The sequence below is a fragment of the Lissotriton vulgaris genome, chromosome 11 (assembly GCF_964263255.1).
Source record: "Lissotriton vulgaris chromosome 11, aLisVul1.2, whole genome shotgun sequence".
NCBI lineage: Eukaryota > Metazoa > Chordata > Amphibia > Caudata > Salamandridae > Lissotriton > Lissotriton vulgaris.
Window position 1 is genome coordinate 27,489,735 of NC_141699.1, and position 23,512 is coordinate 27,513,246.

General features: G+C 51.0%; 1 protein-coding gene across 1 annotated transcript in view; it reads right to left on the reverse strand.

Moving 5' to 3' along the window:
* The window catches only part of PIWIL1 (piwi like RNA-mediated gene silencing 1), a 1,696,151-nt gene that overhangs the window by 266,650 nt on the left and 1,405,989 nt on the right, over nucleotides 1-23,512 (reverse strand). The window contains exon 18 of the mRNA XM_086942674.1: nucleotides 2,275-2,428. Within this exon, the coding sequence (XP_086798800.1) occupies nucleotides 2,275-2,428 (154 nt within the window). The remainder of the gene's footprint in view (nucleotides 1-2,274; nucleotides 2,429-23,512) is intronic.

Genomic DNA, 23,512 nt, shown 5'->3' on the forward strand with positions numbered 1-23,512 from the left:
ATCATCCCACTCCGACAGACTAGATTTATCATCCACTTCTCCCTCTTCCCTGTCCTCATCAGTGGTGTTTGCTCCTTGAGAATGACGAGAAAGTGCTGGAGATTGTGGTCTTGGAGATCTCAAAGTGGATATAGAGGCCTGAGGCATGGGAGAAGATGGAAGGGATGCCGCCGACTCCGAGGGAGGAAAACTACGATAATCTTGTAGCATATACTGTAAATTATCCATAAGCGCCAGAGGCATCTGTGCTGTGGGCACTGTGGCCGGAACTTGATCTACGGATTCAGAGAACTGTTCGTCGTCTGGATCCTCCTCTTGATATTTTATGCGCAGTTCCGATGGACTAGTAGCAGTGCGGAACCTGTCATCAATGTCAGATTTCTCCTCATCTTCATCTGAATCCAGCAATTGGTCAGGCAATTTAAGCGGTGATAGAGTTTGTAATGAGGAGCCACGTCTCTGAAGCAAAGAAGGTGACGTAATTGGTTGGCTAAAGGAGGTCTTAGCTGGTGTAGAAGACCATACTTGTAAGTCCGTACACTTTGACAAAAGTGGCGTCGACTGTTTCTTCGTAGACGGTGCCGTTGACAGTTACTTTAAGCGATGGTGTAATCTTCAACTATATTTTCGACGATGAAGAGTCTTTCGTTGACGGTGGCGTCGTTGATGGGACATTTTTCAGCGACGATGAAGCTGTCGACGATGAAGCAGCCTTCGTCGACGGTGGAATCTTCGTCGACGACTAAGAAGCACTCGTCAGCGGCAGAGCGCCGACGATGGAAGGCATGATCTTCGCCGACGAAATAGGCCTTACTGTGACCGAGACCAGCGTCGACGGTGGAGAGGCCAACTACAATCATCTTGGGCTCAGGAGACGAGAATGTTACCGTCGACTTCGGCGGTGTCGACGATAGTAATCGACGACGAGGGAACAGACAAGGACTGTCGACAGAATACACTTTTCCTTCTGAGGTAACATCTTCTCAGGAAGCCTTTTAGAGGTCAAAGACTTTCCAGTCTTTTTAGGGGGCGATACAGATCCAGAAGGCGGAGAAGCCTTTTTTCCCCAGAAGACAGGCCAGAGCCCTTGGAGGGCGGAACCTTCCTCAACACCGTAGCCCCAGTGGAAGATGAATCTTCCTCAGCCTTCCTCTTCCTAGAAGTTTTAGATGATCCTGAGGCCACACTTCCTACCTCAGAAAGAGCGCTGTCTTAGTCCTTTAACTTCTGTAGCCATAGAAGAAGGCGTCCTTCCCTGTCCTTGAGGGTCATCTGAGAGAAGGTCCTACAGATGTTACAGTCTTTAACCTCATGATCAGGATAAAGGCAATAAATTCACTTTTTGTGGTGATCTTCTTTAAAAAGCCGGAGCTTCCCACATGAATCACAAGGCCTGAAGAGAGATTTCTTAGTAGATGACATCCTGGATGAATAAATTCAGTCAGAAAAGTGAAGTACTGAGCAGAGCTCAGGGAGACTCCCTTCACACAACATGCGGTAGAAGATCTGAGAGCCTGAGCCTCTGAGAACATTCTGGTGGGTACTGTCCCCTGATTGGCTGTAGTTTGGTCTATACAAAATGACTAGGATAGTCATGAGCGTGGAAGTTTTTTCACTGTAGCTTAGGGCTACTTTACTTCCTGGTTGGTTATTACCAAGGGTTTTGGTTTATTATAGGCAAATAATTGCTTTTTCTATGTACCGTTGGACTCCCAATCAGACGGGGAATGATTCAGGCATGTGAATCTTTGAAAGACACCCCAATACTGGAGAAGCCAATATACATTCAAGTGTACACCCCAGGTGCACTCCTTGCTGCCCATTACTCAATCTTCATTTGATGCATAAACTCCAGTGAAGCATTTATGCATAGAACTCAATTTCATAGAGGTACATCCCTCAGTGCACCTGAGCCACAATAACTTGATACAAACTTGGAGTCACATTATTCGAGGACTTTTGCTGCTTAGGATTATGTATGACTGTTAGTCAAGTTAGAAGCAAGTCTAAAGTCAAATAAACTTTGAAAACAAAAGTGCTAGTGTAGCTGCATTGGCCTCTGTGTACAAGGCCAAGTCTACAATTTTATTTTATCCAACAATTTCTATAGACATTTTCCAAAATTAATGATGAAAGTAGAGTACAGAATCACAAAACAGTTTACATTTTTCTGGACCTGTTCTTTGTGTTATTCGTCTCTAAAAGCCATGCAAAATAAGCGAAATGCAACAAATCATCCAATCAAATACATTTATCAAACTGAGGAACACTTACTTGTAATCCTGACCAACAGATTTCAGACAATCCAAGAATTGAGGTACTTCATAGTTTACTAATGTCTTTAGCTGCCCATCTCCAACACCATCACGGTACACAATGATGCGGGCAGGCATTGCATTATTGTGGGTGAACCAAGCTCTCAATGAAGCTTAAAAAAGAACCACCAATAGTTTAAGAACCAGGAAAACATGTAGAAAGATATTTTTACAAAACTACAGTTCTATGTGGTTGCTTATTTTTGTACACCGACATGATTTCATTATTAATCAGCAGGAAGGGAATGCTTGGTTGTGAATATTAAACAGTACAGATAATGAAACGGCTGTTAACATTAGGTATCCATATTTCTGGTGAAATACAATTTCTCTGCATTTCCTCATCCAATGAGTATTCCTTCAAGGCTTTAGGTTGGACTAGACCTCGTTTTCACTGGCAATAACTCCCAAGAACAGAAAGCTGTAGAGTAGGAGGCTGGCTAAGCATATGATGCACACTTATTTACGTAATGCACCTAGCACGAATCCAGCGACACCATAGAAAGCTCTGAACGCACAAGTTACTTACCTTCGGTAACGATATATCTGTAAGAAACAGTAGTTAGTGTTAGATTCCTTATCTTAGAAAATCCCCAGGCGTCAGACTGGGTCCGGAAAGTTTTAGTCCGCAGTACCCCTGCGCGTCGCTAGGCATAGTCTTCGGCTCCGCGTCCGCCGTCTTGATCGCTGGGACGACGTCGGAGTACTTAGATGCCGCGCTGACGTCAGTTCTGTACATAGCTTTCCGCGCCAGTAACGCAGAGCCATGATAGAAACCGACACTGGTGCCATGAAACTAGGGCCCTGAAAGGGATGTCCTTGACCCTAGATATCGGTTTGCAGTACGGGGAGGAAGGATGGGGCGAAGGTAAGTAACTTGTGCATCTGAAAGAAACAGGATAGTGTTAGATTCCTTACCTCAGAATAGATACCCCTGGGTGTGAGAAGTTGGCCTGATATATGATGTCCACTATTCTAGTGGGCACCCTGTATCAGTTTAAACAACCCTTATGGTGATGGTTGTAAAGTCAACCGTATAGACCAGCTATCCTAGTGGTAGCATGGACAAAGCAGTCTTAGGCTAATACTTCAGAGAGCATGTGAAGCCAATTGTTTTACCAATTATAATCCCTTGAATACCAAAGGAAAGAACACCAAACAAGGTATATATCAAATATATATGTCTTTATTACTAACACAACCCCTCTGCACTCTTTATGAGGTCAGAGTTCAAGATACAGCACAAGTTTCTCAATAAGCATACAACAAGTTGCACAAATCCAATTCTGCCCTAGGGGCCTCACGAACCATATACTAAGTAAGTGGTATAAGAACCACTTCAGGAAAGGTGAGTAGTCCTAGGGCCTAGGAAATCGCTGGGGCTACACTGATCGACCAAAGGTTAGGAAGTAGGAGTCCCACATGATGCGTGTACAGTGTCTAAACACACACGCGGGTTACCATAGACTTTCAATAGGAACCTAAAAGTTAGAAAGTAGTTGATTTCGGACACTTCCAGGTGGACTACGGGAAAACCCAGTTAAACTAGGACACTTGGATAGTTGTTACCCACAGGAGCACCGGAGTACTCTAGTTACCTCACCCAGGGAAGCCGGGTGCATAGGTGTTCTTTCGTGTCAGGTTTTGTCGATCAATCCTATGGAGAGCTGTAAGAAAGTGCTGCAAGTGACCAGGAGGAAAGTGTCGGGATGGGTCAAAGGATGGATCAGAGCAGTGAAGAACCTCAAAGCAGAGGGGACAGAGTCTGGGTCACTAGCTAGTGACCAGGAAGGAACCAGGCGATTTCGAGATGCAATCAGGTGAGGAGTTGAAGCTAGTCTCTGCAGCCACGTGGACCAGGAGGCGTTGACGACGACCAGAAGCTGGATATGGACTGTCCCACGAAGGATCTAGCTGTTGGCGGTGTCGGTATCCGGATCGGACCCAACAAGCCTTGGCAAAGGAAATCCACGAAGGAAGGGAAGATTGGCTTCTGTTCAGACCAGCAAGGTCTGGGGAGTATCCCCTTTACAGGAAAGCAAGAGCAAGCCCGGAGCAACCAGGCAAGCGGTGTTTCAAAAGGATGTCTTCAGGAGGGCCACTAGCCAACGGGCTAGCAACCGCGAAGACGCGTCGAGGAGAAATGCAGGAGCAGGCCCCACGCGGCACTCGTGGAGTGTGGAGGGCTGAACTTCGGTGCACTTACTGCTCGGGGTTGGGGCTTCTCAAACCCCAATGCACAACTTCGAGGACGCCTCAGAAGCTGCACAGTTAGCAAAAAGCAGGTACTGCAGGAGGTCTGGTCCCACGTCTCTCGTGTCCGCAACAAACTCTTGGACCTTTGACGTTCCATTTCGACTGGAACAATGAAGACATCTCCCTTGTGGTCAAGGAGCGACCACTCTGTGCAAACAGGCACCAACAGTAACTTGCCGGTTTGCTTTGTCGATGCTCCCGCCGGAACCCGAAGACTTACCGACGCAGCCTCTGGACTTCCAGACTTCTCTGACTCCGACCCACATCCACAGCAAAGCTGACATGCTGAGTAGCTCGGGATAACAGTATCTTCGTGCCCAGTTCGGAGCCACAAGGATGACTTGGGCCCGGTCTCACCTGATCTTCAGCACTCTCGGCAGAAGTGGTATAGGCGGAAAGGCGTACAACAGACCGCAGCTCCACTCGCGACGAAAAGGGTCGCAGAGCGAGTGCCGCCTTGGAAATTCCAACACCCAGAACTGATGACATTGCGCGTTCTCTTCGGTGGCAAATAGATCTAACCAAGGCTCTCTCCACTAGTGAAAGAGACCTTGCGCACGTCCGAGTTCAGACGCCATTCATGATCCATGATGCACCGGCAGCAGAGTTTGTCCGCCCTGGCGTTCAGGAAAACTGCCAGGTGTTGAACCACCAGGGTAACGCCCTGGTGTTCCAGCCATGTCCAGAGGCACTGAGCATCCTGACAGAGGGTCCACAAATCCACCCTGTTTGTTGCAGTACCACATGGCGGTGGTGTTGTCCGTGAACACCTGTACTACACTTCCCTGGACAGAGGGAAGGAATGCCATCAGTGCAAGACGGATCGTCCACAGCTCCAGAAGGTTGATTTGGAGCAGAGACTCTGCCGGAGACCAGAGGCCTCTGATCTCCCTCTTTCCCATGTGGCCCCCCCATCCCAGGAGGGACGCATCTGTCACCACTAGGTGCTTCGGTTGGGAAGGGAGAGAGATCTGCTGCTGACCCTATTGCGGTTTGTGAGCCACCATTGCAACAGGCTCGGAGTGCAGTTCGAGATCAGGACTTGGTTGGACAGGTTGCCCTGATGCTCTGCCCACTGAAAGTTCAGTTCCCACTGCAGAGCCAGCATCCGCCACCTGGCGTGATGCACCAGAAGGATGCAGGAGGCCATCGGCCCCAGGAGCCGCAGCGTCCATATGACCGAGACTCGGGATAAAGGCTGAAAGATCGGAATCAGAGCCTGAACCCACTGCTCGGGGGGATAAACCCGAAACTGCGCTGAGTCCAGAACCATTCCGATGAAAAGGAGCTTCCGAGAGGGGCACAGGTGTGACTTCGGCACGTTGATGGAGAACCCCAACGAGTAAATGTAAAAGGTAGCAAATTATATTTTGGATAGAATCATCCAGGGCATCAATTTGATTATTGTTGCAATAAATGGCAAATCTCTTCCATTTAGCAGCATAACAAGCTCTGGTAGTGGGTCTCCTGGCCTCTTTAATGATGTTCATACAGTCTGGTGGTAGGTTAAGATAACCAATCTCTAATACTTCAGGAGCCAGATCGCCAGATTCAGTTGATTTGGCTCTGGATGTCGGATGTCTCCATGGTTCTGCGTAAGCAGGGATGGAGTTAGTCGTGGCTTTTGGTGTGGAACTGGAGAGAGTTCTAGCAGTGTGGCGAACTACGGTTAGCGTGCCTATGTGGGAGCTACCAGGATTAATTTGAGAGACACTTGTCTGAGCTTGCATACTACTAATGGTATTAGTGGTATGGGCGGAAAAGCGTATGCAAATCTGCCTGACCAGTTCATCCATATCGCATTGCCCTTGGACAGCGGGTGTGGAAACCTGGCGGCGAAGGTTGGGCATTTTGCGTTTTCGTATGTGGCAAACAGATCCATGTCTGGATGACCCCTCTTGTGAAAGAATGGCTGAAGAACCTGCAGTTGTAGTTCCCATTCGTGAATTTGTTGTGTCAACAGATCTGCTATCTGATTGTGACCTCCTGGAAGGTGCTCTGCCAACAGATATAGGTTTTAAGGAATGGCCCATCTCCAAATGCTCTGTGCGAGCTGGGACAGTTGTAAAGAGTGTCCCCCCCAGCCCCCCCCCCCGTTTTTGTATTTAGTACATGGCTGTCATATTGTCCGTCCGGACCAAGACAGCTTTGTTCTGTACTTGTACTTTGAATGTTTTGAGTGCTAAGAAAATTGCTAGCTCTAGATGGTTGATATGGAACAATTTTTGTTGACTGTTCCATTGACCTTGAGTAGTATGATGTAGGAGATGAGCTCCCCATCCTGTGAGGGATGCGTCTGCTAGGAGCACAAGTTGTGGAACAGGCTCGAGGCCACCCCTTTGTCAAGTTTTTGGTGTTCCACCACTGCAGAGAGCGTTGTGTGTGGCTGTCTACAAACACTAGGTCTGTTAGTTGCCCTTGAGCCGGATTCCATTGGTGTGCTAGACATTCCTGTAACGGACACATTTGCAGTCTTGCATATGGTACTATGAAGATGCAAGATGCCATCATGCATATTAGTCTCATAAACACTCTGGCTTGCAGAGATTGTTGCTGTTGAAAGACTGTGACTAAGGCTTGAATGCTCTGATACGCTAGAGCCGTAGACGTGTTAATTGTAGCCCCTAGATACTGATGTATGTGAGAGGGTTGGAGGTGCGACTTGGTGTAGTTGATTGTGAACCATAAGTCGTGCAATGTTTGAATTGTCTGATGTGTGTGTTAGACACACGGATTGAATGACTTGGCTTTTATGAGCCAATCGTCTAGATAAGGGAATACATGTATGATACTCCTTAGCACACGTCTGGTAAATTATAATCAATCATATACATGTGTTTCCACCATACAGTTCACATAAAAATTAGATTCTCAATCCTTTTGTTCAGGGTTGGTTTGTAGCTTTATTTCAGGAGACGTTTGTTGTTTCCTGAGATGTGCTGCTACTACTGCTAGGCACTTTGTGAATACTCGTGGTGCCGTTGTCACTCTGAATGGAAGGACTTTGAACTGATAATGTCCTTCTAGTACAAACCTTAGATACTGTCTGTGAGCAGGATGTATAGGAATGTGGAAGTAGGCGTCCTTTAGGTCTAGTATCATAAGGAAATTGCCTTGTTGCTGCAGTGGGAGCACTTGTAAAGTGATCATATGAAAATGATCTGATTGTATGTAATCATTGAGGGGCCTGAGGTCAAGAATTGGTCGTAGTGTCTCGTCCTTCTTGGGAATTAGAAAATACAGCGAGTAAACCCCTGTTCCTTGCTCTTGTAAAGGAACTATTTGGATTGCGTCCTTTTGTAGAAGTGACAGAACTTCTTGTTTGAGAAGAGTAAGGTGTTCTGTAGACATTGGACGCTGCCTGGGTGGTATGTGTGGAGGGGTTGCTGTAAGTTCCAGGCAGTAGTCATACTGGATAATCTGTCTTACCCACTTGTCTGTTATGGAGTTCCAGACAGGAATTGTGTGGGTCTGCAATCCTATGATCACCAAGGATTTTTGCTTTTTGCTTCACTGGTTTACGACTTCCCTGGCTGTGGGCCTGCTAATCAGACCCACAGCCTAGCTGTTCTCTCACTAAATTGACACGTGTACCTTAGGTGCATATACTAATTGGTACTGGGCCACCTTATCAGACCCTGTAACTCAGGGCATAGGTGTACCCAGGGCCTACCAGGGGCTGCAGCACGTATTATTCCACCCCTGGCTGGCCATCTAAATCTGGCACAACTGGCTGCACGACAGCTGGGGCAAGGTGGTGTAATCACCCTTTGCTTTAGATATAGTATACCTATATCTAACCCTAAAATGGACACATATATTCCTATCAGTCACTCCTATGGCAGGCCTTGACAATCCTGAAGGCAGAGTGCTTGGAATTATGTGAGATGGTGCTCTGGCATGAGCTGAGCCCGTCTGCAGCTTGCGGAACCAAGTCCTAATAGCTGTTCCATGATAACGCATACCATATACTCTTAAGTGCATTATAATACTCGCGGTTATTTGCCAACTCTGGTATCGCTTTATCAAAACATGTCGAGTAAGGTGTCATACGAATTGGAATACTAACCCCTCGCCAATTCTGGCGACGGGGTTAGCATTCCACCCTTCTAGAGGGACACGACATGTATGTAACTGTGAACCCCGGTTAAAGTTAACTCAAGCCTCAGCATCACAAAATGGATGCTGCCACCACAGACACAAGTCTGACCTCCTGCTGCTGGGAGTCCTTCCAGCGAGGAGAGCTTGCACAAAGGGTTTCCTGTCAGGGGCGGTGCTAGCACCATCCCAGACAGGGTTTTGTGTATCCTAGGTAGGCAGGGCTGAATAGGAAGGTGACTGCAAGTGGCACCCCGGTGCTCACTGTGCATAGGCCGGCTTGAACCAGTTCCAGGGGCACACCAGCCCCTGAGCTGGGGAAAGTCCGGACAAAGGGAGAGGGGTGTAACCACCCCCCTTCCTGGTCCCACCCATGGGCAGGACCTAGTCGCGTACCAGCCCCTTTCTTTAGAATAAAGGTAGGAGCGGGGACCCTTCCAAATTAGATAATCTTTGAATCCTGAAACTACTTTCTACAAAAGGAACTCTCGACTTCTTCTCAAGATTTTTCCCTTGTGACTAAGGAGTAGTCACCCTGCAGCAGCAGGCACCAACTAAGTATCTTGTGGTTTGCTGAAACGTCCTTCCTCCGGAACCAGACTGACCAGCACGACGAGACCCGGACTCCCTGCCCTTTCTGACCTCAACCTGCCTCTACAGCACAGCTGAGACCCGTGGGTTCGACGAGACCAGAGGACCCGGCGACCATCAGAACCAGCACGACACTGACCCAGCACGCCCGCCGAGGGACCCTCGAGTGGGTGCACTGGGGTAAGAGAAGCCCCAGCCCCAAGCAGCACGAGCACCGAAGTCCAGCCCCCCAGCATCCACCAGATCTGCGTTGGGCCCTTTTGCTTCTGTGTCGCTTGCCACGTTGTCCGGTCACTTGCCCGTTGGCTAGTGACCCTCCAGACGACGTCCTACTTTTGTTTCACCGCTGGTCTATCTCCTCTAGACTAGCCCTTGTCTCCTCTTGAAGGAGAACTTCCTCGGACCCTCCTGGTCCCCTCAAGACGCCATTTTGTGTCGCCACGTGGGCTTGCGTTAGCCAAGGCTTGTTGCCTCCTTCACCGGATGGAGTAGTTTCTGTCCTGTAACTCCAGTTCTGTAGTAGGGGTATCTCTGTTATAGTCATAATCTAGTGAATAGTCCCGCCCATGTGCGTGGACCCCGGCAATCAAAAATAATCTTAAGTTGTCAAACTAATGCAGAAACTGCAAAGACACTTAAGAGAGAATTTAAAGACAAATAATGCAGCCTATATCCACAGGCTACACTGTCCAGTACTTCAACTAGAAATTCCACCAAAAATCACTACTCATAATACAGCCTGCCAGTTTCTACCATGGAGAAACTTGCCTCCTCCAGTCAAAGACTCTGGAATGATAGAGAGGAAGGTAGGGACAGACAAGCCCCATAGGCTGCCATTATGTGGCTTAAATAGGATACTGTGTGTAGGAAGGTAGATACCAGACTATGGTTACCCCCAACTTTTTTCCTGGTGTTTTGCTGGTTTTCTGACTTAGTTGACCTGGGGCCCTGCTATTCAGGACCCCAGGCCCACTGCTCTCTCTCTAAAATGGATTCCATGTACCTTAGGTACATTTCCAATTGGTACTGGGCCGCCTTATCAGACCCTGTAACTCAGGGCATAGGTGTACCCAGGGGGCTGAAGCTTGTATTATGCCACCCCTGGATGGCCATCTAAATTTGACACAACTGGCTGCACGACAGCTAGGGCAAGGTGGTGTAATCACCCTTTGCTGTAGATATAGTATACCTATATCTAACCCTAGAAATGGACACACAGATTCCTATCAGTCACTCCTAAGGCAGGCCTTGACAATCCTGAAGGCAGAGTGCTTGGAATCGTGTGAAATGGTGCTCTGGCATGAGCTGAGCCCGTTTGCAGCTTGTGGAACCAAGTCCTAATAGCTGTTCCATGATAACGCATACCATATACTCTTAAGTGCATTATAATCCTCGCGGTTAAAGGCTATCTTTGGTATTGCTTTATCAAAACATGTCGAGTAAGGTGTCATACGAATTGGAATACTAACCCCTCGCCACTTCTGGCGACGGGGTTAGCATTCCACCCTTCTAGAGGGACACGACATGTATGTAACTGTGAACCCCGGTTAAAGTTAACTGAAGCCTCAGCTCCACAAAATGGATGCTGCCACCCCAGACACAAGTCTGACCTCCTGCTGCTGGGAGTCCTTCCGCGAGGGAGGCTTGGACAAAGGGTTTCCTGTCAGGGGCGGTGCTAGCACCATCCCAGACAGGGTTTTGTGTATCCTGGGTAGGCAGGGCTTTACAGGAAGGTGACTGTAAGCGGCACCCCGGTGCTCACTACGCATCTGCTGGCTAGAACCAGTTCCAGGGGCACATCAGCCCCTGGCCTGGGGAAAGTCCGGCATGGGAGAGGGGTGTACCCACCCCCCTTCCTGGTCCCACCCCTAGGGCAGGACCTAGTCGCGTACCCACCCCTTTCTTTAGGATAAAGGCAGGAGCGGGGACCCTTCCAAATTAGATCATCTTTGAATCAAGAAACTACTTTCTACGAAAGGAACTCTCGACTTCTTCTCAAGATTTCTCCCTTGTGGCTAAGGAGTAGTCACCCTGCATCCGCAGGCACCATCTAAGAACTCTGCGGTTTGCTGCACGTCCTTCCTCAGGAATCCGACCGACCAGCACGACGAGACCCGGCTTCCCTGGCACCTCTGACCTCTACCTACCTCTACAGCTAAGCTGAGAACTGTAGGTGCGACGAGACCTCGAGGGACCGGCCATCATCAGAACTGCACGACTTCGATACAGCACGACCGCCGAGGAATCCTCTGGTGAGTGCTTTGGAGTCCGAGAAGCCCCGACCCTGAGCAGCTCCAGCACCGAAGTCCAGCCTCCCAGCATCTCCACGATCTGCGTGAGGCCCTTCTGCTTTTTGCTGCTCACCGCGTTGTTTGGCTATTAGCCCGCTGGCTTGTGGCCCTCTTAACGACGCCCGACGACATCACTGCTGCTGGTCTGGTTGCTCCAGACTGGCCCTTGCTCCCTTCCAAAAGAGGAGCACCCCAGACCCTCCTGGTCCACTCCAGACGCCATTTTAGGTCCACCGCGTGGGCTTGAATTTGCAAAGACTTGTTGCCCCGATCCTGGGTCCAGCGACGTCGACAGCATCATCCATCGTGGGACAGCTCGCACCTCCATCCTGGTCGCCGACAACGCCTCCTGGTCCGTGAGATCTGCAGAGCACAGCGTCGCCCACTCACCTAGTCGAGGTGACTACCATCCGGTGCCCTCCTGGTGCGACCCGACTACTGGCTAGTAGTCACGAACTTGGTCCCCTCTGCTTTCAGGTGTCATCCATCTTCGATCCAGGCTTGGATCACTCGAACAATCTTCACTGGTCGCCTGCCAGCAACTTCTTTTCTTCAGGCTCCTGGTTCGTCTACGAGGATTCCCGACGTCTTTTGAGACATATGCAGCTGCAGCCCCTGGGCTAGGTAAACTCGGCATTTCGGTGCCCCAGCATAGCCTCACTATCCAAGGGTCAGGATCCACTGTCGTTTTCGACCTACCTAGTCGGGTTCGCCCAAGAACACTAACTTTGTGAATTCTAGCTACCATAGACTTTGTCCGCATCCCGCGTGAGAGTGCACACTCTGCACCCGAGTCCCCTAGGCCTCCTACTAGTAATCGGAAGGTTCAGTAACGTAGTTCTAGCGATTCCAAAGCCTATTAGTACAGTACTTACCTGCTAGTAATTTCGCATTCCACTTCCATAGTATATGGTTTGTCGTGCCCCTCGGGCATTTCTGTAAATTGTGCAACTTAAAGTATTTTCGTAAGAGTTTTGTTGTGTGCTTAGTACCCTGTCCTCATAAAGAGTACAGGGCTGATGTGATCTAAATAAATACACTGTTTATTTTCATAACACTTTTGTGGTGTCCTTTCACTTGTTGTTCAAGGGGTATATGTGATGGTATAACAGCTGGCTTAACACGCCCTCTAGAGTTTAGCCCGAAGACTGCTCGTATCCACGCTACTAGGATAGCTGGTCTATAAGGTTGACTTACAACCAATCACCATAAGGGTTGTTTGGACTGATACAAAGTGCTCACTAGAATAGTGAACATTATATATCAGGCCAACTTCTCACACTGTGCCTTTAAGAGAACTTTCCAGAACTTCTCCCAGTATCCCAGAATGCATAGCAGGTCCCTCTACTTTCAGTTCTTTTTGAAGGCGAAGCACGCCAGACCTGTCGCATTCCGTACATGATCAAATATCTCCACCGGGGAGGAGGGCGGGCGCTTATGACTATAACAGAGATACCCCTACTACAGAACTGGAGTTACAGGACAGAAACTACTCCTTCTGTAGTAGGGGATCTCTGTGTATAGTCATAATCTAGTGAATAGAATGGCAAGCCCATCCCCACACCAAAGCGGTGGTGGAGAATAATGCAAATGCTACTTACCAGTATGCATCTGTTCTTGGCATGTAGGGCTGCTGACATTCATATCTGTGCATAGATCGCCACCTAGTGTTGGGTCCGGATGATTGCACATTGTTGTCCTGGAAGAGTCTTCGAAGTATCACGAGATAGGTGGCTCCTCCCCTGGACTACAGTGCGCATGGGCATCGCCTCCATCCCCAGATTGTTTTTAGCCATTGGCAGAGATGGAGTGAAGAATGTGAATGATGACCATGCTATAAGCATATGTATGTATATGAATGAATTCTGCAGCTGCTACAGGCGCCGGGGAGGAGGGTGGGCGATATGAATGTCAGCAGCCCTACATGCCAAGAACAGATGCATACTGGTAAGTAGCATTTGCAGTTCGAGGCATGTGGGCTGCTGAATTCATTTCTGTGCATAGAATACATAGCAGTCCCTCCATTAGCGGCGGCCGCCCGTGCCAGCTGCAGCAGTTTGAAAAAGCGTTTTTAGAACAGCCTGACCAACAGCTGCCTGTTGTTTGGAATGCACGTCTACGCAGTAGTGTTTAGTGAAAGTATGTGTGGTAGACCATGTGGCTGCTCTACAGATATCTTCTAAGGGAATGTTACCTAGGAAAGCCATAGAGGCCCCCAACTTCCTGGTGGAGTGGGCCCTCGGTGGGATAGTGAGAGTTCGCTTAGCTTTAGCGTAACAGATTTGAATGCACTTTACTATCCACCTAGCAATCCCTGCCTTAGAGATAGCGTTTCCCTTGTGGTGAGTGGCAAAAGCAACAAAAAGCTGCTTGGTTTTGCGAAAATCTTTTGTCCTGTCTACATAATACATTAAGGCCCTCTTAACATCAAGGGTGTGGAGCATGCGCTCCGCCAGTGACTCCGGGTTTTGGAAAAACACCGGCAATTCAATTGTCTGGTTTAAGTGGAATTGGGATACCACTTTGGGTAGGAATTTAGGGTTAGTGCGGAGCACCACCCTGTTAGCATGTACCTGGAAGTAAGGTTCTTGGATGGTGAGCGCCTGTAGCTCGCTAACCCTTCGTAGCGATGTAATTGCTACCAAGAACGCAACCTTCCAAGTCAAAAACTGAAGCTCACAAGAGTGCAGCGGCTCAAAGGGAGGACCCATCAGTCTTGTAAGAACCACATTGAGGTTCCATTCCGGAGCTGGTGGGGTCCTTGGTGGAATGACCCTTTTGAGTCCTTCCAGAAAGGCTTTGATAGCAGGGACTTTGAAGAGTGACAGATGTTGCCTATTCTGGAGGTAAGCTGCCATAGCAGACAGGTGAATGCGGATGGAAGAGTATGCCAGATTGCATCGATACAGGTGGAAAAGATAGCAAATGATATCTTGAATGGAAGCATCAAGAGGGTCAATATTGTGATTAGCACAGTAGATGACAAACCTCTTCCATTTAGCCGCATAACAAGCTCTGGTAGTGGGCTTCCTTGCCTCCCGAATGATGTTCATGCAATCGGGAGGAAGATTGAGGTAGCCGAACTCTATGACTTCAGGAGCCAGATCGCCAGGTTGAGCTGTTGCGGATCTGGGTGCTGAATGTCGCCATGGCTCTGCGTCAGAAGGCTGGGAGTAAGATGAAGCCTTTGATGCGGTACCACGGACAGTTCTAGAAACGTGGTGTACCATGGTTGGCGAGCCCACGTTGGAGCAACCAGGATGAGAGTCATTGAGTGCTGCCTGAGCTTGCGTGCCACCAGCGGTATCAGAGGTGCTGGGGGAAAAGCGTACGCAAATTTGCCTGACCAGTTCATCCACATCGCATTGCCCTGTGATTGGGGGTGTGGGAATCTGGCGGCGAAGCTTTGGCATTTTGCGTTCTCCTTTGTGGCGAACAGGTCTATCTCTGGATGACCCCACCTTTGGAAGTACGGTTGGAGTACTGATGGATGTATCTCCCACTCGTGCATCTGATGGCTGTGCCTGCTGAGCAGATCCGCCATCTGATTGTCCTTGCCCGGGAGATGCTCTGCCATGAGGAAGATGTTCCTCTGAATGGCCCACTTCCACATGCTCTGAGCCAGATGAGACAGCTGTGGAGAGTGTGCCTCCCTGCTTCTGGATGTAGTACATGGCCGTCATGTTGTCCGTCCGGATCAACACAACTTTGTTGCACAGATGTACTTTGAACGCCTTCAAGGCCATGAAGATTGCCATCAGTTCCAACACATTGATGTGCATCTTCCTTTGCTGTAGTGTCCATAGTCCCTGCACAGTGTAATGGAGTACATGCGCTCCCCATCCCTGGAGAGAGGCGTCCGTTGTCAGGATAATCTGTGGGACAGGCTCTTGGAATGGTCGGCCCTTGCAAAGGTTGTGTGGATTCCACCAATGCAGAGAGTTGTATGCCCGACCGCTCACCAACACTAGGTCTGTCAGTTGCCCATGAGCCTGAGTCCACTGACGTGCAAGGCACTCCTGAAGCGGACGCATATGTAATCTCGCGTGCGGGACAATGGAGATGCAGGAGGCCATCATGCCTATCAACTGCATGAACACCCTCGCCGGAAGCGAGTGTTGGGGTCTGAATCGATGGATCAGCGCCTGGATACTGGCGATTCTCACTGAATTTGGCTGCGCGGTGGCCGCCAGAGTGTTGATTGTCGCGCCCAGGTACTGTCGCACGTGGGCGGGCTGGAGATGGGACTTCGGGTAGTTCAGAGAGAATCCCAGATCGTGCAGGAGATGAATGGTGCGTGACACGTGGTCGACGCACTGCTGTTCTGTCTTTGCTTGAATGAGCCAGTCGTCCAGGTAGGGATAGACGTGGACGTGCTGGCGACGGAGATGCGCCGCCACAGTCGCTAGGCACTTGGTAAACACTCTTGGTGCTGTGGTGACCCCGAACGGCAGAACCTTGAACTGGTAATGCTGGTCTAAGATAGTGAATCTGAGGTACTTCCTGTGGGAAGGATGCAGTGGAATATGGAAATAGGCATCCTTCAGATCCAGTGTAGCCAGGAAGTCCCCCTGTTGAAGCAGGGGAAGCACCTGCTGCAAGGTGAGCATATGGAAATGCTCCGAGAGGATGTACCAGTTCAGGGGCCTGAGGTCCAGGATAGGCCTGAGGGATCCGTCCTTCTTGGGAATCAGAAAATACAGGGAGTAAACCCCTGTACCCCGCTCTTGCAATGGAACGAGCTCTATCGCCCCTTTTTGCAGCATGACGAGAACTTCTTGCTGCAACAAGGTCAAGTGCTCGCCTGACATAGGACGGCTCCTTGGGGGTATGTCCGGTGGAATGGACGTAAGCTCTAGACAGTACCCGTACTGGATAATAGACCTCACCCACCTGTCCGTGGTGATGGATTTCCACGCCGGCAGGAACTGCTGGAGCCTCCCCCCGACCGGTGTTGCATGGCCGGGGGGCAGTGACAAGACGTCACTGTTTGTTGGTGGCGGTGGACCTGGAGCTATTGTTGCCACGTCCCCTGCCCTTGACATTATTGCCCCTGTAACCACCTCTATTTTTGTTATACGAGGCTTGGTTGTTAGTCTTGTAATATGGCGTTGACTGGGATGCTTGTCCCCTTGAGGTGCCTCTGGAGTTTGAGCGGCGAAAGGAACCACTCCGAAACTGCTGACTTTGTAAAGCCCCCATGGACTTGGCAGTTTCCGTATCTTTTTTCATTTTTTCCAGGGTGGCATCCACCTCAGGGCCAAACAGATGGTCAGGATTCACTGTCTGATTCAGTATAGTGGTTTGGATGTCGGGTTTGAACCCCGAAATCCTAAGCCAGGCATGGCGTCTAAGCAGTACACTAGTATTGATAGCCCTGGAGGCCGTGTCTGCCACATCCAACGCACATTTAATGGATGCATTTGTAATGAGTTTACCCTCCTGAATCAGCATCTCCCCCCCTTCTTTGTACTGGTCAGGCAAGTGTTGCAGTATGGCCTCTAATGTGTCATAATGGGCTCTATCATAACGTGCAAGCAAGGCTTGGGTGTTAGATATTCTCCAAATGTTAGCTGCCTGTGCAGCAATCCGTTTGCCAGAGGCCTCGAAAATCTTGGACTCTTTATCTGGGGGAGGAGCGTCACCAGTAGTTTGAGAGTTTGCCCTCTTCCGAGCATTGGAAACGACCAGGGAGTCCAATTGCAGGTGTCCCTTGATATATGTGGGGTCCGTTGGCGCCGCCTTATATTTCCTGTCGATGCGAGGGTTGACCACACGCGCTCGGGTGGGCTCCTTGAAAACCTCCGTAGCATGTTTAAGCACCCCCTTCAGCATCGGTAGCGTTTTGACTGATTTTTCGGCCACCGAGAAGGTGTCGAACAAGAAGTCCACATCCACGGGGTCCGAGTGCAGCTCGACGTCGTGGTTAGCAGCAGCTCTTTCTATCAGGGCATTGAAGGCCGCCGAATCCTCGGTCGGGGATGTTTTGGCCGCGAAAAGTTGAGCGTCCTGACCCCCCTGCGGGTCCTCCGGGTCGCCACCGGCGGTCCACGGAACGTGCTCCTCCTCCGGATCCGAGTATGCCGGATAGTCGTACTCGGCATCCTCATTGTCCGCACCGGCTGCGACGGAATGCGTCGGCGAGTACCCCAATGTTTGTGGGGACACAGGTTCCACCAAAGCCGAAGAGCCCTCGGAGTCCCGTTTGTTCTTGAGAGGGATCTTAAAATGTTCCAACGCCGGCTCCGTTGTGATCTTTCTTTTGAGGAGCGACAGCTTTCCGGTGTTGGCGTCGATGAGTACCTCACGACGTTCCTCCTCAGCAAGGGGTTGGAGTCGAAGCTTCGACACCACTAAGGCCGCTTTAGGTGCCAATACCTCCTTCGAGGGTCCACCCTGTTTCTCCTCAACCTTCTTCGTCAAGGCCGGAGAGGACTTGGCCGGCTCGACATGCGCCTTCTTCGGGGCCGAGGCCCCCCGGCCGTGCGCGTCGTCGCTTAGACGCTTCTTTGGAGCCGACTTCGGGTCCACGACCCCTTTCGGAGCCGACTTTGGGTCCACGACCCCTTTCGGAGCCGACTTCGGGTTTGCGACCCCCTTCGGAGCCGACGCAGCCGCGTCGGACGATTTCGCCTTCGGCACCGACCCCGAGGACTTCGGGTCGGCCATCTTGGCGTGGCACTTTGAGGCGGCCATTTTGGATTCCTTGGAAGTTGACGCCTCCAGAACCTTCTTCACCAGCGCAACTTTCACTTTCGGTTTCGCATCCGAGGGTGCGGGACCAGTTGGCTTCACTTTCGTTTTCGTGGACGTAAGTGATTGTTCATAAGTGTCCGTGACCGAGCCCGGAGGCGGGGACGTAGGACTCATAGCTAGATCTTGGGTAAGGCCCGAAGGCGATCCCTCGACCTGGGCCGTAGGAGGGGTAATAACCCCAAAGTCTCGCTGGGGATGCTCCTCCTCTGAGCTATCGCCCATAGTGCCAAAAGGCTGTTCGTCGTCCCCTACCTCATCGGCGACTTCGTCAAGGTTCTCCGCACCTTCGTCAAAGTTCTCCGCACCCTCGTCAAAGGTCTCCGCACCTTCGTCATAGGTGTCACCTTCGGATGCGGGATTCGAGTCCGAACCTTGCACGTAGTCTTCTGTTTCGACAGATTCTTGGAAAATGTCGTCCGGTGGGGGCGCCGAAGCCGATAACTGAGCCTGGAGCCTGTTAGCCCGGCGAATCTTCAGCGTCTTCTTGCTCCGAAACTTCGAACACGCCATACAGGTGTCCTCGTGGTGATCCGGCGACAAGCAGGTATTGCACACAGGGTGCACATCGAGGTGTGAATATTTAGAGTTACACACCGGGCACTTCTTAAACGGAGTCCGCTCCATAGCAAGAGTGTAGTGTAGGCCCGTCCGCGCCGAAAGCACGTGGAAGGGCAGCAAGAGATCGGGGCTGAGAGTCAGAAAGAAACCCGTACGCAACTATACCGACGCCCAGCCTAAAGACCTTTTGGTCTCGAGTAGAAGTTGAACAACTATCGGGTCCGACAGAGGGAACCGAAAACACATCCGAACCCAATGGCGGAAAAAAACAATCTGGGGATGGAGGCGATGCCCATGCGCACTGTAGTCCAGGGGAGGAGCCACCTATCTCGTGATACTTCGAAGACTCTTCCAGGACAACAATGTGCAATCATCCGGACCCAACACTAGGTGGCGATCTATGCACAGATATGAATTCAGCAGCCCACATGCCTCGAACATACATAACGCCACTACTGTGCGAACAAATTCCGCAGCAAAGCCTCCCAACCTGAGCGTCTGCCCTGACGTCAGTGTCCAGGCAGTAATGCTTAGCAAAGGTATGAACCGACTTCCAAGTGGCTGCCTTGCAGATTTCAGCAATCGGCACGTTACGGAGCAGAGCCATCGTGGCAGCTTTGCCCCTGGTGGAATGAGCCTTAGGCTTACCTCCTAAGGTCTTATTAGCCTTTTGGTAACATAATTGTATGCAGGACACAATCCACCTAGAGATGGATTGCTTAGAGGTCGCAAGACCCGTCCTGACCGATCCATAATTGATGAACAACTGGTCAGACCTACGAATATCTTTGGTTTTATCCAGATAAAATTTCAACACCCTCCTAACATCCAGGGAATGGAGAGACCTATCCGCTGGGGATGAAGGGTTCTGAAGAAACGTAGGCAAAGTTATGGTCTGGTTGACATGAAAATCAGAAATAACCTTGGGAAGAAATTTAGGGTGAGTACGCATAACAACCTTAGCAGCATTCAACACAGTATAAGGTTCAGTACAACACAACGCCTGAATTTCACTCACCCTGCGGGCCGATGTAATGGCCACGAGAAACGCCGCCTTCCAGGACAGGTGCTGCAACGAAGCCTTATGAATAGGTTCAAAAGGTTCCTTCATCAATCTGGACAGCACCACATTCAATTCCCATGAAGGCGAAGGAAGCCTGACAGGAGGGAATACTTTCTTCAATCCTTCCAGAAAATCTTTGATTACAGGGATCTGGAAAAAGGAAGTCTGTGAAGGGCATTTCCTGTAGGCAGTCAATGCAGCAAGATAAACCTTAATGGAATGAACATTAAGGCCAGACTGCGCCAAATGTAAAAGGCAAGGAAGGATGACATCTTCCTTACAGGTCGTAGGATCATGGTTCTTAGACTGGCACCAGATACAAAACCTCTTCCACTTGTAAGCATATGAAGTCCGAGTGGAAGGTCTCTTAGACTCCTTCAGTATGTCCATGCAATCATCGGGCAGATTCAGATGGCCATATTGCACTATCTCAGGAGCCATGCGGCCAAACTCAAAGACGAGAGGTTGGGGTGTAACATCCGTCCCCCGAACTTCGTGCACGGCAACCGAATGTGAGGAAGGAGAGACTGATGAAGTAGGTCCGTGAACCACCACTGCCTGGGCCACTCCGGGGCAATGAGCATCATCCGAGCCCTGGACCGGGCCAGCTTGATGAGCACTGCCGGAATCAGGGGAATGGGAGGAAAGGCGTACAGAAATCCGTTTGTCCAGTTGATCCATAACGCATTCCCCAGCGTCCCTTGCTGGAAGTACCTGGAGGCGAAGTTTCTGCACTTGCTGTTTTCGGCGGCGGCGAACAAATCTACGTCTGGAGTTCCCCACCTTGCGAAGACTTCTCCTAGTACTTCGTCGTTTATGACCCATTCGTGGTTTTCCTGAACCAGTCTGCTCAGCGCGTCTGTCTGAACATTCTGCACACCTGGTAGATGGGTGGCCGTTATCGTCAGTCCTCTGGCTAGGAGCCAAGGCCAGATCGCCTGCGCCTCCTGTGACAGAGTGCGTGATCTCGAGCCCCCCTGCTTGTTGAGGTAATACATCGTGGTGGTATTGTCCGTCTGTACAAGCAGAGAGTTGGTCTGGAAGGACGGAAGAAAGGCCTTCAGTGCCAAGTGAACAGCCCTGAGTTCCAGGAAATTGATGTGATACGTGGCCTCCATCGGCGACCACGTTCCTTGAATCTGTAGAGTCCCGGAATGCGCTCCCCATCCCAGGAGAGAAGCATCCGTCACAACAGTCTGCGGGAATGTCCTTGTGAAAGGGAACCCCTCTGAGGAGATTCTCCGCCGAACACCACCACTTCAGAGACTGAAGAGCATGCAGCGACAGTCGAATCTTGTCGTCCCAAGATCCTTTCCTCTGATCCCACTGGTCCTCCAAGCACTCCTGCAGCGGTCTCATGTGCAGCCGTGCGTGTGGCGTCAGGAAGATACAAGAGGCCATTGATCCCAGTAGAGAAGACACCGTCCTCACTGTTGTAGATGGAGTTGTCATAAGAGCCTGAGCCTTCCGAAGGAGCGATAATCGTCGCTCTTCCGAAGGAGACACGCTTGCTGACAGCGTATTGATGGAGGCTCCCAAGTACTGTATGCATTGGACCGGAGTCGGGACAGACTTGGCCATGTTGATGTGCAGCCCCAGCTTGTTCAAGAGAACGCACGTCTTCTGGAAGTGTGCTCGCGCTTCCGAGAAGGAGGATGCCTTGATCAACCAATCGTCCAGGTACGGGTAGACGAACACCTTGTTCTTCCTCAGGTGTGCTGCTACCACCGCCATGCACTTCGAGAATGTTCTCGGCGCAGACTTCAGTCCGAATGGGAGTACTGTGTATTGATAGTGATTGGTGCCGACTTGGAACCGCAAGAACTTCCTGTGTTTGTGTGCAATGGGCACATGGAAGTAAGCATCCTGTAGGTCTATAGCGCATAGCCAGTCTCCCTGTTGCAACTGAGGGTAAATCTGATGCAACAACAGCATGTAAAACTTTTCCCTGCGAATCCATTTGTTTGCCTGCCGCAAGTCCAGAATGGGCCTGAACTCGTTCTTGTCCTTCTTGCGAACCAGAAAGAACCTGGAGTACAGACCTCTTCCTCTCTGAGACAGAGGTACGTCTTCTATCGCCCTTTTCCTCAACAGGATATCTGCTTCCGCCTGAAGCTTGCGCAGCTGAAACTGCGAGCTGACCGGGGGAATAGCTGGAGGAGGGCTGGTGAACCGAAGACTGTATCCATTGCAAACAATATTCAGCACCCACTTGTCCTGAGTAATTTTTCTCGACTCTGTCAGAAAAAATTGAATGCGTCCCCCTACCGGAGTGGGTAACAGATCCGGGGTAAGTAGGTTCCTAGGGCCTAGACCCAGCCTGGCCCTTGGGCGCCGGGGCCGACTGCTGGCCTCCTCTGCCCTTCTGGCGCTTCTGGAACGGCTTACGGAACTGGTGTTGCTGTTGCGATTGTCCCGAAGCCTGGCCTCGTCCTCGCCCGCCGAACCGCCGTTGGAAAGGGCGGTACGTCTTCTTGGTCTCTTTAGGCTTCTCCAGGCCCACAGCCGTCAGCGTCTCGGCCTCCGCCTTCATGCGGGCCATCTCATCGTCCGCATGCTTCCCGAAGAGGGTCTCACCGGAGAATGGTAGGTTGGCCACCCTCTGCTGTGCGTCCGGTTTCAGGGACGTAAGCCGGAGCCATGCGTGGCGTCGTTGGTTGACTCCGTGGCAAAATCCGTGAGCAGCCCACAGGGAAGAGTCCGCCGCAGCGCTGATAATCAGGTTCGCCAGCAGCATCCCCTCATTCAGAACTTCCATGAAGTCTTCACGCTTCTCCCGAGGTAAATGCTCAGCAAACCGCTCGAGGGAGTCCCAGAGGGCGCGGTCGTATCGGCCCAATAGCGCCGTGGCACTCGCAGCTTTCATGGAGGTAGCGGAAGTTCCACAGACTTTCCTCCCCGCCGAATCCATCCACCTGGACTCCTTATCCGGGGGAACCATGGAGGACGGAGTGGTGGCATGTTGCTTGCGGGCCGCCGTCACAATGACAGAGTCAGGAGGGGGTTCCGTTCTCAGAAAGGCCGGGTCCGAATCGGGAGCCCGGTACTTCTTCAGCAACCTCGATGGAGCCGCCCTCGTCACCGCAGGGGTGAGAAACAGGGCCATAGCCGGTTCCTCCAGGCCCGGCACCAGAGGTAGGAGAGGAGGAGACAGGTGTTTTTGATGCAATGTCTCAAAAATGACCGAAGTCTTCGGAGTAGGCACCGTCAGGGATATGACCAACTTCGCTGCGCCCCTTAAAAGGACGTCGTGGAACGCCACCAGGTCATCAATCGGGGACACCCTCGTGTCCGGTGACCCCGACAGGGTAGGAGAATAGTCCCGGGTCCCAGAGGACCTCGTGTGTGAGCGAGATTCGCGCCTCCTATGGCGGCGTCTCGACCTCGTGGATGATCTGCGTCGCGATCTCTCCCTTCTCCTAGAGCGGGAGCGAGACCTGCCAGCCCGTGGCCGCTCCGCCGGCTTTCGTGGCGGGGTCGTCCTTGGCTCCTCACGGGGTTTTGGTGTCCCCTTAGGAGGAACAGGCAACAACGGCAGGGAAGTGGACCCCGGCGGAGGAACCTTCGGCTGCGGGGTGGGCCCA